At 41.4% G+C, this 14,815-nt stretch overlaps 1 protein-coding gene across 2 annotated transcripts; it reads left to right on the forward strand.

The window, feature by feature from the left end:
• The first annotated feature begins 587 nt into the window (after window positions 1–587).
• LOC121558172 (RNA-binding protein 24) lies at window positions 588–11,673 on the forward strand. Of its 2 annotated transcripts, none has more exons than XM_041871662.2 (4): window positions 588–1,009; window positions 1,579–1,768; window positions 2,164–2,218; window positions 9,897–11,673. In XM_041871662.2, exons 1-4 carry the CDS (start codon window positions 836–838, stop codon window positions 10,252–10,254), a joined length of 777 nt encoding a protein of 258 aa, XP_041727596.1. In that variant the 5' UTR covers window positions 588–835; the 3' UTR covers window positions 10,255–11,673. The 2 variants fall into 2 exon arrangements, with proteins under 2 accessions (XP_041727596.1, XP_041727598.1); XM_041871664.2 differs by having other exon boundaries at window positions 589–1,009; window positions 1,579–1,702.
• The last annotated feature ends 3,142 nt before the right edge of the window (window positions 11,674–14,815 follow it).

The following is a 14,815-nucleotide window of genomic DNA, read 5'->3' on the forward strand; positions in this document are numbered from 1 at the left end:
ACCACTGCGCCACTCAGGAGACTAGGTCGTAGGGGCTAGGGAGTAGAGCGTTGGGAGTAGAGAGTAGGGTTGATGTGGAGCTGGTGAAAGACCAGTGCCTTGTGGGAGTCAGTCAGCTGTCCTTGTTGACCCCATAACGTGGTGTGACGCAACAGGTGTGTTTTGTGTGTCAGGGTCAAGCCAAGTGGTATCTGTTACTTCACCATCATGCAGATCTACAGTGTGTGGATCAACATCAACAACATGCAGATATCTGACACTGCACTAACAGAGGACAGAGAGTTCAAATGACTTTCATAGAGTTTTAGATTTTAGGAGATTATTTCATAGATTTACAGTAAATGGCAAGTGTGATATCAATAAATGAAAGTAACGTTTTTTTAAATACAGTACAGTAATGTTTTACACATAGGAATATTCAAAAGCAATGTCAGACGGACATGTATTGTTATTTTGGGTTCTGTATTGAAATGAGCTAATGTTTCGCGCTCCTATGGTAGAGGTCTGTTCATCTTTGGTCGGTGCGTGTGACCCCATATGCGACAGTGGGAGGGCCCAGGAGAGAGCGTGTCCACAGCCCAGCCCCCTTGAAGTGACAACTGGGAAGCTAACATAGACAGCGGTATCCATCTCCAAAGTTAAGCAGTGTCAAACTGAACTGAAGTTGGGAACGATTGGAAAGTCGCGTCTATCAAACAAGTGTCTGTTCAGTTCCAACGAAACCTAACTTAAATTAATCGTTCTAAATAACCTGTGCTTTCACAGAGCTGACTGATCTCTGTGAGATTGCAAAAACATTCTATAGAAACATTGTTGCCTGCCGCTTACCGCAAAAATGATGATGCACTCGTCTCAGAAGGACACCACCTACACAAAGATATTTGTAGGGGGTCTTCCATATCACACCACGGACTCCAGTCTCAGGAAATACTTCGAAGTGTTCGGTGATATCGACGAGGCTGTTGTTATAACAGACAGACAGACGGGCAAATCCAGAGGTTATGGATTCGTAAGTATTATGGATGTAAATTTGAATAACATTGTGATTGATTGATCGATCGATTGCGTAATTAATTTATGTCATATTGTTAAATACAGGTATTATGGGTAGCATCTAAAATGTTTCCAGCACCAATTCTTAGATGAAGAAGGCTATCAGTAGCCTATCCATAATGCATCTGATGTTACTAATTATTTCACACCATTTTGTAGCCCATTTATGAACTTGTATTAACAGTTAATAAATGGGATAACCATTCTATTCTGCTAAGTATTCAGCTAAAGCTCAGGTGTGGTGTCTTGGGCTCAAGGGGCCCACAGTGATGTGATGTAATCATCCTAGAATTGCTGACTTGTGCTTCATACACCATGTCTTACCTTCAACTAATGCAGGGGCATTTTTCTCTACACTTTTCCTTATTCTGATTTTAATACCCACACTTATTGTGACATGATCAATACTTATAAATTAATTGTAGTTCAATGAACAAAATTAGCCAGACTCCCCACTGAGTGAACATCAGATCAATTCAGACAGCCTAAACATTTTTTAAAAATTCTGCCCTCTCCATCCCTCAGGTGACGATGGCAGACCGGGCGTCTGCGGACCGAGCCTGTAAGGACCCTAACCCCATCATCGACGGCAGGAAAGCCAATGTAAACCTGGCCTACCTGGGGGCCAAGCCCAGGGTCATGCAGCCAGGTGAGGGGATGGACGCGCTGGCGGAGGGCTACGCCACACGTTTATTTCACAGCTTGGATGACCAAGGTGGCGTACAAACAATGACTAGCTGCTAAAACTAGCAAACTAACCAACTGTTTACAGTATGTTAGCACATTGTATGTGGCAAGGTAGAGCTGTAACATCAGATTTAGACGGAGTGGACTGTAGTGGGGGAACTAGCAGAACAGACAGTGAAGCTAGTGTGAATGATGATTGGTTATGATTAAAGTGTGCCACCATTTTTAAAAACACCAAATGTTTAGAATTTGTTTTTATTCCTACCATTTACATTCTCTATAAGTACTTGAGCAGTTAAATTGGAAGCACTGATCACATTTGTTATAATGGAGTTATAATGCATTTATAATATGTGTATGGTTCAAGCCTTAGATTGAGCAAATAACGGTTGAGTTTAAAAAAATAACTTGTTCTTATTCCAGGTTTCTCATTTGGTGTTCCTCAAATCCATCCAGCATTCATCCAGAGGCCTTATGGGTATGTCATGGCATAGGGATACTTCTTGTCTTGTTGGAAGTGTGTCATATTAAAACAACACATTTCACTGCACCTATCCAGCGTATATGGCAATAAAATGTATTTAAAAAATAAAATATTAACATCTTTTACAGGGTAGAGAATGTTCAACTAGTGTAGGGTTGCAACATTACGGTAACTTTCCCAAGATTTTCCAGAAATCCCGGTTAGAAGATTGGGAAATTGGGAAAGTTACCAGAATGTTGCAACCCTAAACTAGTGTTAGAATATCATACTGTAACACTGCACCTGTTTTCTTCACAGCTGCTAATTTTGAATGATCTATGTGCCCGTTTCTATTCTTACCCACAGTATCTAGTGATTTTCATCTTTAAAAAATAGCTTGGATTGTAAAATGTAACGTTTTCCTTCTCCAGAGTTGTGTAACTGTAAGCCCCGCCCATTCATTCTCTGTTGAGTGTAGAGGTGTTCATCTCTGCGTGCCATTCTTAGATTCTAAAGCGTGAATCTGATTCTGATTCTAAACGTGATGTCACCAGTTGTCAATGTTGTCTATCTCTCTCTGATCTGACAGGCTGGCTTACGTTTAAGATACAGTATCTGATGAAGGGACATGATGGTTTGAGGATGAATAGCTGAGTCTGCATTGAGCAGATCACTAACGTCTTACCAGTATACACATACAAACAAGCTGAAATGGTGATTAGATGCATGGAAGTTGTTTTTCTTTTAATTTTTCTGTTCCGGGTTTTCCATAGTCCATAGATTGGTGTGTGTGCCTTTGTTTCAGTATGAAGTGGTTTTGAGCCTAACTGCGTGCTTTTCTTTACTAGCAGTGGGGAGGGGAGTTGAGTAGTGGTTGATGAGGGGTTGAGGAGGGAGATTTTTGCAGACTGTGGGAGTTTGGATATGGAGATGTAACTTTGTCACAGGGTGTTGATTCTGATCTGTTTTTGTATTTTTATTTTCAACGATTGATTGTGCTGTAGCCTGTGTTTTTTTATTTTCCCGTTTTTAGTTAACAACGTTTTCATATGTTTTGTTGTTGATGGGGTTGATCACCAGTGTTGCTGTGTGACTTGTCTTGGACCTTCCGAACCCCCCACGCAACAAAACAACTCTTGGCTTGCATGTTGGAGATCCTTTCCTACCTTTTGATTTCTATACTCATGATGTTGTGGTTTCTGTTTTCTTTTTCAAATTAACCCATTGCTTCCTTCTGTAGCTCACATCATTAGATATTAGTCCATCTTCTTCTATCTATTTCTCTCCTGCTCATTGAAAGATATTTGATGGCTAGAACTAGGGTTGCAAAGGTAGGGTATGTATTACTGTAAACTTTCTAAGTTTATCAGTAAACTTCCAGAAGTTTGGTATCTTTCAAGGATTTTATGTAATCTGTCACATGATATCTAGTGGCCCTTTTGGGTACTTCAGATTATCACAGGTGTCTGTAATTATCTCTGGCCCTCTGTGTTTTAATAAGATGATTTTAAAACAGAAAATATAATGACAAAGCTGTAAAACATTATCCTAAATATAAACCATCAACTTAGTGAATACCATTGGTGTTTAATATGAGGGTTTCAGCATGAAATATCCTTTAGATTTTTTACACACTTGTATTTATTTTACTATGTCAACATATATTTGTTGTAAATGTTTTGCTCCCAAACTGATGGCAGTTGTGATAAAAGTCAGTAGTTGGAAGAGTTGCAGAGGTAATTGAAAATAATGCCATTGTTGATTAGATGCTTTTTTCATTAATTAGGCTATTTTCTCTTTAACCATATGGTCTATCTACTAGAAACTCATGGACAATATGGACAAAAAATGAATACCATATATTAATAAATTTTTTCAAAGTTATTCAAGTATAAATTACTAAAGTTACGATAGATTGCCATAGATTTTCTGTTCATTACCAAAATTACTGAAGATTCCAGTAACTTTGGTAAATTACCGGTAGCTTTGCAACCCTAGCTAGAACTTTGAACCCATAAAACACTCTAGAATTGTGTCCATACAGAGAAGAGAACTAGTGAGAGAGAGAAATGGAGGGAGGATGGAATCGGAGAATGGTGTCACAACTGTGGTATACGCCAGACACTATGTATATAGTAGGGCGGCAGGTAGCTTAGTGGTTAAGAGCGTTGTGCCAGTAACCGAAAGGTCGCTGGTTCTAATCCCCGAGCCGACTAGGTGAAAAATCTGTCGATGTGCCCTTGAGCAAGGCACTTAACCCTAATTGCTCATGTAAGTCGATCTGGATAAGAGCATCTGCTAAATATGTAAAATGATAGTGTGGATGGATTTGTAATTGAGCGAGGCCACTCTACTCGAACAATACAGGGAATTGAGATGACACAGAGTTCCAAAAGGGGTTGTGTTAAGGAACTCACTCATTCAAAAGGACACCCTGATCCACTCTGTTGTAGCTCATTGGTGACCCAATATCACATTTGTTTTAATACCAGAGGTCTGATACTAGTTCTCCCTGCTCTAACTGACAGGAAATACCCTATAAGTAGATTGTAGCGTGGAACATAGATGAATACTAACCAAGACATCCAAGTAGGCTACAAAAGTTATAACCTTTACCATGTAAAACATACAGCATATTTGAAAGGCATACATACAGCCAGTAAACATTGAGTGTAAACTGAGCTCAGATAAGTCGTTTGCAGAGTGGTAGACTACTGGACAGGCAGCAGCTGTTCACAGTGTTCTACACGGCTTCTCAAATTCAGCTGGAAAATGAGAGTCACTCGGCGGTGCCCTAAATAATGGATGCGTAGACAGGGCCTTCGCTGGCTCGATCACTCGCACGCCGGCGGACAACAGGTGGGCTGCCTGAGACATGTGCCTCTGTTCTAGGGGATTACCCATGTGTCTCAGTGATTTACAAAGTACCTTTATTTAGCCCTGAACTTTCAGCGCAACACAAAATGTCCGCCTGCCCTGCCGGCCTCCAACCAGAGGAAAGGTTCATGTCGACCGGACCAGTTTCAGCAGCAGCAGCAGAGCAGTAATAGGAGTAGGAGCTCTGTCTGTCCTCTGTGTCTTCTACAACTCTGTTTGACAGACAGGTGGACTCTGTTACAGTCATAGAGAGACAGACAGGTTGACTCTGTTACAGTCATAGAGAGACAGACAGGTGGACTCTGTTACAGTCATAGAGAGACAGACAGGTTGACTCTGTTACAGTCATAGAGAGACAGACAGGTTGACTCTGTTACAGTCATAGAGAGACAGACAGGTTGACTCTGTTACAGTCATAGATTGACATTTACTCCTCTAGTGAGGTTTACAAAATGTCAGTGCATCTTTTAGAAAGTAATTAACTCCCTACAGTTTATGAAGAGGATTTAAAATTGGGAGATGTGTTGGGCTACCTCTGACATTTTCCACACTACTCAACAGCTGATTTAGCAACTGACATGTAGCCTATAATGGAGAAGACAGAGAAGGGAGAGAAGAGAGAGAAGAGAATAGAAAGTCATGGAGGTCACTGAGATAGAGGAATGGAATAGTTAGCCTCCAGAGTTGACAGGGGTCATGCCATGTGCTGCTGTAGGAGAGAGAGAAAAGAAGGAAGAGAGAGAAGCTCAGCTTGTCCTTTAGGGATGACAAGAGGATAAGAATAGCCTCCAGCCTCTCCTGTCACTCTCCTGGACGTACGTGTGTGTGTGTGTGTGTGTGTGTGTGTGTGTGTGTGTGTGTGTGTGTGTGTGTGTGTGTGTGTGTGTGTGTGTGTGTGTGTGTGTGTGTGTGTGTGTGTGTGTGTGTGTGTGTGCGCGCGTGTGTGTGCGCGTGTGTGTGTGCGCGTGCATGTGTATGTTTAACTATTCCAGAAGACATTTTGTTAGTCCCCACGAGGTCAAATGCTATTTCTAGGGGGTTTAGGGTTAAGGTTAGAATTAGTGTTAGGGTTAGAATTACGTTAAGGGTTAGGGTTAGGTTTACGGTTAGGGTTAGGTTTTTGGGTTAAGGGTTAGGGTAGGAGTACGGGTTAGGTTTAGGGAAAATAGGATTTTGAATGGGACTGAATTGTGTGTCCCCACAAGGTTAGCTGGTCAAGACTGTGTGTGCATGACATGACACATCTTTGGACAGTTTTAACACTAACACCTGGTCTCTGTTTGCTGGAGGTGACTGACGCTCAGGGTGGATATAGGGCCAAATCTGCCCGGATACACAGGCTTGGATAGCCCCATTTATAAACTCTCTCTCTCTCTCTCTCTCTCTCTCTCTCTCTCTCTCTCTCTCTCTCTCTCTCTCTCTCTCTTCTCTCTCTCTCTCTCTCTCTCTCTCTCTCTCTCTCTCTCTCTCTCTCTCTCTCTCTCTCTCTCTCTCTCTCTCTCTCTCTCTCTCTCTCTCTCTCTCTCTCTCTCTCTCTCTCTCTCTCTCTCTCTCTCTCTCTCTCTCTCTCTCTCCCCTCAACCAGAGGGTCTAGAGTAAAACAAAACACTTGGATTCATTATAAATGAATGTACACCAGTATTCACTCATATTGGTTGGATTGGCAAAAACGTTACTGGTCGCAGGACTCACACAATAGTATGTATCGAAGCTCTATTCCGTAGTCCTCATAGCAGGACATAACGTAATGACCCATTTCTGAAAAATATTTATAAACATAATACAGTTTTTCTCAATTGCTAAAACACTAAACCCTATTGTCTGAACCAAATGCTCAGTTGCCTGAACCCACTGATTGAATCAATCACTCTTTTGGCAAAACCATAAGCACTTTTCACCTGTTTAGACACAACTTGCCAACACATTTTCATTGTGATGCACCCGTGCTGCATAATGGTGAGCACATGTGACAAAAGTCAAACACAATTAGAGCACAGGTATCACCACTTGAACACAACAACTCAAAATTGATCACACTTGTGGCTAATGATGTGAGGGAACATATACAGTAAGCCAGTTCAGAGAGCACTGGTTTGTGAGGCCCTACAATGGATAGAAATCTGAGAGGAAGAGTTCGTGTGAGAGGAGGTCGAGGTGGTCGAGGTGGTCAGCGAAGACAAAGAACAGTAATATCTGATGAAATCAGAGCTACTGTGATTGACCATGTTCTTGTCCATGGTATGAGCATGAGGGAGGCTGGACAAAGGGTACAACCAAACATCAGTAGATTCACTGTGTCCACCATAATCCGAAGATTTAGAGAAGAGAACAGGTAATTACCTTTTTTTGACATTATAGTACAGTATGTAAATGTTGACAGCAATTACTGTATGACATACTATATACTGTACCACAGTATACTGTAAGTGAATATATGTTTCAGTACATCACTGTACCAATGTACTGTAGTATTGTAATGGAGGGGTTGGTCTAACTGTTTGTAGGCCTAGTATTCCATGTATATTTTTTTGTAACTCCATGTTCTCTTTTTGTAGAATTGAAAGACTGCCACATGGGGGGTGGGAGGACAGGTATGTTCTCCCACACCAAGAGACCCTAATTGTTGATATGGTCCGTAAGAAAAATGCCATTAAACTGAGCGAAATTCAGCAGAAGATCATTGAGGACCATTTACATTTTGAGGGTATCAACAGTGTCAGCCTCTCTACTGTTGATCGTGTCCTCAAGCGCAACAGACTGCGCATGAAACAGCTATACAGAGTGCCCTTTGATCGCAACTCAGACAGAGTCAAAGAGCAAAGATTCCAGTATGTACAGGTTGGCATATATCCAGACACATTCAATGTTGATTACTCTAAGTAGTGATTTACTGTAGTGGCCTAAATCACTTTTTCCGTATCACTTACAAAACTATATCTATTTCTACAGAGGGTTTTTCAACTGGATGCAATGGAAAGACCCCATCAATACATCTACATGGATGAAGCTGGGTTTAATCTCACCAAAAGGAGAAGGAGAGGCCGTAATGTGATTGGCCATCGGGCCATTGTTGGTGTTCCTGGGCAGCGTGGTGGCAATGTCACATTATGTGCTGCCATCAGCAATCATGGGGGTTGTCCACCATCATGCCAACCTGGGGGCCCTACAACACTCACCAGCTCCTCATTTTCCTCAATCACATGCGAGATGCTTTGTTAGGGCAGCAGGATGAGCATCTCATCTATGTTGTTGTTTGGGACAATGTGAGTTTTCACAGAGCCCTCCAGGTTAGAGAGTGGTACAATATGAACCAAGGTTTTATCAATCTTTGCCTTCCACCGTACTCCCCTTTCCTAAACCCCATTGAGGTATTCTTCTCCTCATGGCGGTGGAAGGTATATGAACGCCAACCTTACACCAGGGTAAATCTCCTGCAAGCCATGGGACTTGCCTGTGGTGACATAGGTGTGGAGGCATGCCAAGCCTGGATACGGCATGCCAGGGGTTTTTTCCCCCTTGCCTGGCCAGACAAAATGTGGCCTGTGATGTGGATGAAGTCCTGTGGCCTGACCCAGTACGGAGACATGATGCTGTGGCTGAGTAATGCACTTATTTGTATATTTTTGTACTTTATTTTTACATGGGCTTACTGTACACAAGTGGCAAACGCATAAGATTTCTGTTTGTTTTTACAAGTGCTACATGTAAATGCACAATATTTCTGTTTTGTCTTTTTGTACAAGTGCTAAATGCACAGTTTGTTTTTGTTTTGCAACATGCATTTAGCCTACAGTGAACAATAAACATATATTTCCCCAGCTTCATGTCCTGAGCATTGTGTTTTCTATTTTTCTACGTAGTGTTTAGTGACTGTTCAGTAGTGTTTTTTATTTTGATTGACTCGGGGCACGATTTGACAACATAGTTCAGTTTTGAGCACAGATTGAACTGTTTTGAGGTGAAAGTTTGGTTTTGCAAGAAGAGTCTGAGGTTTTGTGAATGTAGCTTGAAAATTGGGTTTTGTGTTCACAGTTAAGAGAAAAGGAGAGCAGCTTTCAAGAAATGTGTCTTAGCAATCGAGAAAAACTGTATTACAAAACTAAAGTATGTAATTTACAAATAGAAAATGTTGAAGCGTGAACCTTCAAAAAAGAATCTGTCTGTCTCTCTGCCACATGCTGCCACATATTCATTTTCTTCTGTGAGGCTTCTCTTTCATTTTAGTTCACTTTTTTTAATCTGCGTTTGAGGACTTAACGTATGTGGGCATGTGGTGTGTGGTGTTGGACTGATTGTATGTTGAGTGGGATAAGTTGAGTTGCAGTTATTTCTTGATGCTTTCTGGTTGTGGTGCTGTGCGATCAGCTGGCATTGTGAGAACCCTGGTTCAGACACAGAGGGCTGGCTCAGGGCTGGCCGGTCTGTCTTCTCTAATGCCTAATTAAGTGATGATGATTCCTGAGCTTCAGGCAGAGCTGCTCTGGTTTCCTTTTGGTTTGAAGCCTTCTCTTTCTTACCCAGAGTTCCATTGGGTGGTGTTGCTGTGTTAATGAAATGAGGACTGGGTTGACGTTGTTTTGTTTTTGTGATGCCTGCTTTCCTGTGTTCCTGAGCTCAGTTTCAGAATGTGTCCCAAATGGCACCCTATTCCCTATGTAGTGCACTACTTTTAACCAGGGTCCATAGGGCTCTGGTCAAAAGTAGTGCACTGAATAGGGAATAGGTTGCCATTTGGGACGAAGTTTGCGTAGAGCAGATTGCCGAGTGGCTCTGTCTGTCTGTCTGTCATCTGACCTCTGACATCTGTGTCCTGCAGGATCCCAGCCCACTACGTCTACCCCCAGGCCTTTATGCAGCCAAGCACCATGGTCATCCCTCATAGCATGCAGTCGCCCGCCGCCACGGCCTCCGCCGCCTCCTCCCCGTACCTCGACTACACCGGAGCAGCCTACGCCCAGTATTCAGCCGCAGCTGCCAGCGCCGCGGCCGCCGCTGCCTATGAGCAGTACCCGTACGCAGCCTCCCCGGCCCCTGCAGGCTACATGGCTGCAGCAGGGTATGGGTATGCGGTCCAGCAGCCCCTAGCAGCCGCAGCCACCCCAGGAGCAGCCGCTGCAGCTGCAGCCTTCGCCCAGTACCAGCCCCAGCAGCTTCAGGCAGACCGCATGCAGTAACCAACCACAACAACTACTATTACTGAGCCTGGTTAACAGAAGAGGGGGAGGCTATAGAGAGGAGGGGGGAGGTCGTACTCACCCCCAGGACACTATAAGGGGAGAGGTGGGGGGGGGAGTGGTTGTCAATCCTTGGCTTTAGAACATGCAGCGCTGCTACCAAAAGAGCCTGAAGAAAATCATCTCATAACTGAAGATAATAGTTACTTTATTATTCAAATATCATTAGTGTTGTCATCACTAAAGTACTGTTTTTTTGTTATCATTATATCAGAAATATTTAATATTTATTAATCAGGACAAATATCTAGAATTATTATTTAAGATATGACCTCATAACCAACCTTTAAGTTTAAGTTAATCATTTTAAGCATATTTAATGTGTAGTAAATTAAATGTGTGATTTTGTACAACCTTCACAAGTGCACTCAAGTCTAATCAGGTATTTTCCCCTCAAATTTCTTAACAACGCAGATGGTCAAACCAAAAACATAGTATGGAATGATCACTTTTCACCTTTAATACTTTTGGACCTGTATTTTGAACTATGCAATTTAAACTTTTAAAAGATATTTAGTCAAATAGGTCTTCTACAAATATATATATATAATGTTACTATAATAATGTTTGTACCTATGCAAAACAGTGACCTAGAGGAGTGATGTTAGCTGTCTGTCCTGTGTTACTATGGGGTCAGATCAGATCCAGTGGGGGCAGGAGAGAAGAGAACAGCTACTGGCCTGAAGCTGAAGTTGGGGGACAGCTTTTCTCAACGTGCCTTAAAATATTGGTATTTGGAAAATATTTATTTAGGTAGCTTTTAATTATAAAAGACAGTTTTGCACCCTTTAGTTAGTATCAGGGAGTAGGACTGTATTGAATAAATAATGTGTGTTCATGTTATATTAGTTTCATGTTCACCTGAGCTATTCAAATTGTAATTGTGAGGTATTTACTGTAGCTACAATGATCATTTGGATTTGTATAAAAACAAAATATAATGGCATGAAGTATACCTTTTCTATAACTATTTTCTTGTTATTTTGTAGATATCTTTCTCTTTCTAATGTGTTTGGACAATGAAAGAGAAATGTTACAGCATAAACTATTAGCAATACATTATAATACTTGATATCCTAAATAACGCAGTTCTTTTTTCTTCATAGCTGTGATTTGGTTGTTAACTTTGTGAAATTTACTCTTTTACAATGTTGGGAACTTTTTATACTTGAACTGTTTCATACAAAGGAATATGTTAACACACGCTATATATTTTTAATAAGAGTACTTACTGGACATAAACTATCAAGTCTCTCAGAGATTCCAGTACAATATTCTGTTAATCTTGCCTTTTGAAATGTGTTGTTCTGCAAATACAATCATTCATTTAATTAGATTAAATAAACAACCTTTTAGCTACTTATATTCGTATTGTAGTTTTTACATAATTACACAACTGACAGAAAGCAGTTCACTGTAAATCAACCAAGTCTCACCTGCTGGGGCACATCTTTCTGTCAAACACAATCAACACCTCATCAGTATGATCTCTTATTTAGAAGAAACCTTGCCTTGCCTTATCATGGGTAACATATTGGGGTTGCAGGGTAGGTAGGCCATACAATGTACATAGATGAAGTCCAATGACATGTGAATGACACAGTCGGGTGAGAGACTCTTTAGAGGGAAACAGCTATGCACTGATCCAGTCAGATTATGCGTCCCAAATGGCACCCTATTCCCTATATAGTGCACTACTTTCGACCAGGCCCTGGTCCAAAGTAGTGCACTATATAGGATATAGGGTGCCATTTGGGAAGCACCCAATGTTATAGAGTTTGGACACAGCTGAAGATGGGGACAGGTGGGAAAATGCTTTCACTTCCAAAGAACGTACCAACTGTAGGAGATACTAATCTGCTCTTAACCATCAGACCATCTCTGGCTACGTGTGTCAGGTCTGAACAATGGTGAACTGTAGTCTCTTCCAAAATGTTTCTCTTCAAAGATTATTCTAAGACTCAATTCTAAATGTAACTGAAATTAATTCAAGTGAGTCAGTGTCTAGTTCATTTCTATGTGGAATTCGAATGTATTAGTTTGCCAGTTTGGTTGCTGTCCATGGTGCTATAGTACCATGCTGTTCATGACACTGCTGCTTAGGTGAGATATGATTGGCCAGACAATCAAAACAAACTAAAACAAGGAAGAGGAAGCTGAACTAGACATCTTGTAGTATTACTTCACTGGAAAATCTGAAGAAGAAAAAAACTTGGTTGGTGTCATTTAGTCTAAACATTAGCTCTCAAACTTGAGAGATTCTGAGTCTGGTTGATTACATGATCCCCCTCTCTTGTTAATAATGTAGATCACCTCTGAAACATGAACCTGCTAAGTTCCTAGAATATTAAGTACGTGAACTCTCTCCCCTGCTGTGTGTGGCACCCTACAGTATTCCCTATATAGGTCCCTGGTTAAAATGGAAAAGGGAAAAGGGTGCCATTTGGGACGCAAGCCTGATTTCTCAACCCTTCCTAGAAGAGTCCTTGGTCTGCCAACTTGCAGCCACAAGTCTCTCTGACAGCCACAACTCTCAACTGAGTATTTCATCAAAACATTACAGTTCACCAATGTAAAATACATACCATATCATCATTACCATATCCTGATGATAAACATCCAAGCTTCAATTCTATTAACACAAATCTACATAATGAAGTACACTATACTGTATACAGAAACACTTTTTAATGGGGCTTTGATTTCATTCATGGTATTGAATCCTATGAGATAGTTGATTGGTTGTGCGGAGTTCCTACATGACATACCCTGCTGTGGTCAGTCAGGAAGAGCAGCCAAAGGTTAGTGGTGTGTGTGTGTGTGTGTGTGTGTGTGTGTGTGTGTGTGTGTGTGTGTGTGTGTGTGTGTGTGTGTGTGTGTACGTGTACGTGTACGTGTACGTCTGTGTGGATAGCAACCACACAGGAACAGATGAGGCTGCAAAACCTGCGATGTGACCAGTCAGACAGACAGAGAGGATCCTGGGAACTCTCTTTCCCCAGTTTCCACCTGTTTGGAATCCTTTTGAATTCCAGGCAAACAGGAACTTCAATATGGGAATACAGTTGTTAGAGCTTAGCTAAGACCACTTATGGCCACGTAAGCTTTACCATTCATCTGACAGTTTCAGTGGAATAAAGGACATGGTATGTAGTGTTCTATCTGCATTTAAGAGTTACAATACGATACATACATTATTGTTCATTTTCATGGAAATACATTTTGTGAGGCCAAGAGTTGGTCACGCTTGTCCCCATTTTACAACAGCTGAACCCTATTAGGCAGACAGACAGCTGCAGAATGTCACCTGACAGGCCTCAGTGTCTGAGTGTGTGCAGGCACAGTGGGGACAGGTGGTGGCCTACAGGTCGTCCTCAGTGGAAGGAGCATAGTATAGACAGAGGACTCCTCTTTATATCTGTGCCATAATAGCGTCTGTGACAGCATGGGCAGCACCATTGAGGCTACAACCCATAGGAATCCCCACCCAGTTAACTACTTTAAAATGGTGGAAGCATGGTGGAAGCCCTCAATGGTGCTGCCCATTCTAACGCTGCCTTCTGTCCACTAAAGGCCTCTATCATTCTCTATGGGAAGGAGGAACAACAAAAGCCCTCTTGTGTTTCGTAAACAAGACCCTTGAAAGTGTCTCCATTTCTCCCTTCTGATCAATGTGAGAAAGAGTTAGACTAGGTCAGTGTCCTTCAATTAGACTAAATGCTAAGCTGGTGGTCAGTTCATTGAATCAGGTGTGTTAATACTGGGCTAGAACAATCAAGCCTGCACCCTGACGCCAAGACTGGGATTGATTGAAGAACACAGAGTTGTAGGCGAGAGAGCTGAGGTCTGTGTGTGTAAGTCGCTCTGGATAAGAGCGTCTGCTAAATGACTAAAAATAAAAAATAAAAATAAAAAAATGTTCAGATGTGACCTGCTAGTGGACTTTTGGCTCACTTTTACTTAAAAAATAATAATAATACTTAACAAGGCACTCTAATTTATTAATCCTCATAAATAAACAAAAAATGTATTATCGAAAGTACTTGTTGTTAAAGGCCCAGTGCAGTCAAAAACGTGATTTACCTGTGTTGGAATAATACTGTGAAATTGTGAAAATAATGATAATACTCTTTTAGTGTAAGAGCTGATTGAAAAGACTGCCTGAAATTTCAGCCTGTTGTGTTGGGATGGAATTTTGGCCTGCCTGGTGACATCACCAGGTGGTAAATGTGTTAATAGAACAATAAGAAACAGAGTTCCAAACCTCTCTGCCAAAAACAGCTAGTTTTCATTTCATTTTCCCCTCCCCACTCAGACCACTCCCAGACAGTCCTAGCAAAATTCTTGCTTGAGAAATTGTTCTTTGCTAAGAAGCTATTTGCGTTTCTTTTTGACCATTTTAGTTGAAAACAATCACAGTAAGGTGCTTAATTGTTACCCATAAATGATTTCATATTGAAAAACGGCTGCATTGGACCTTTAACGTTCGATATCAAGATAT

Source organism: Coregonus clupeaformis, unplaced genomic scaffold (genome assembly GCF_020615455.1).
Source record: "Coregonus clupeaformis isolate EN_2021a unplaced genomic scaffold, ASM2061545v1 scaf0228, whole genome shotgun sequence".
Lineage (NCBI taxonomy): Eukaryota > Metazoa > Chordata > Actinopteri > Salmoniformes > Salmonidae > Coregonus > Coregonus clupeaformis.

Bases quoted from the DNA above. Each gene is read 5' to 3' on its own strand.
- LOC121558172 (XM_041871662.2), top strand. From the start codon at position 836: ATGATGATGCACTCGTCTCAGAAGGACACCACCTACACAAAGATATTT. The intron at 1,769-2,163 runs GTGGCGTACAAA...TTCTTATTCCAG, and splicing joins TCACAGCTTGGATGACCAAG to GTTTCTCATTTGGTGTTCCT. The intron at 2,219-9,896 runs GTATGTCATGGC...TGTGTCCTGCAG, and splicing joins TTCATCCAGAGGCCTTATGG to GATCCCAGCCCACTACGTCT.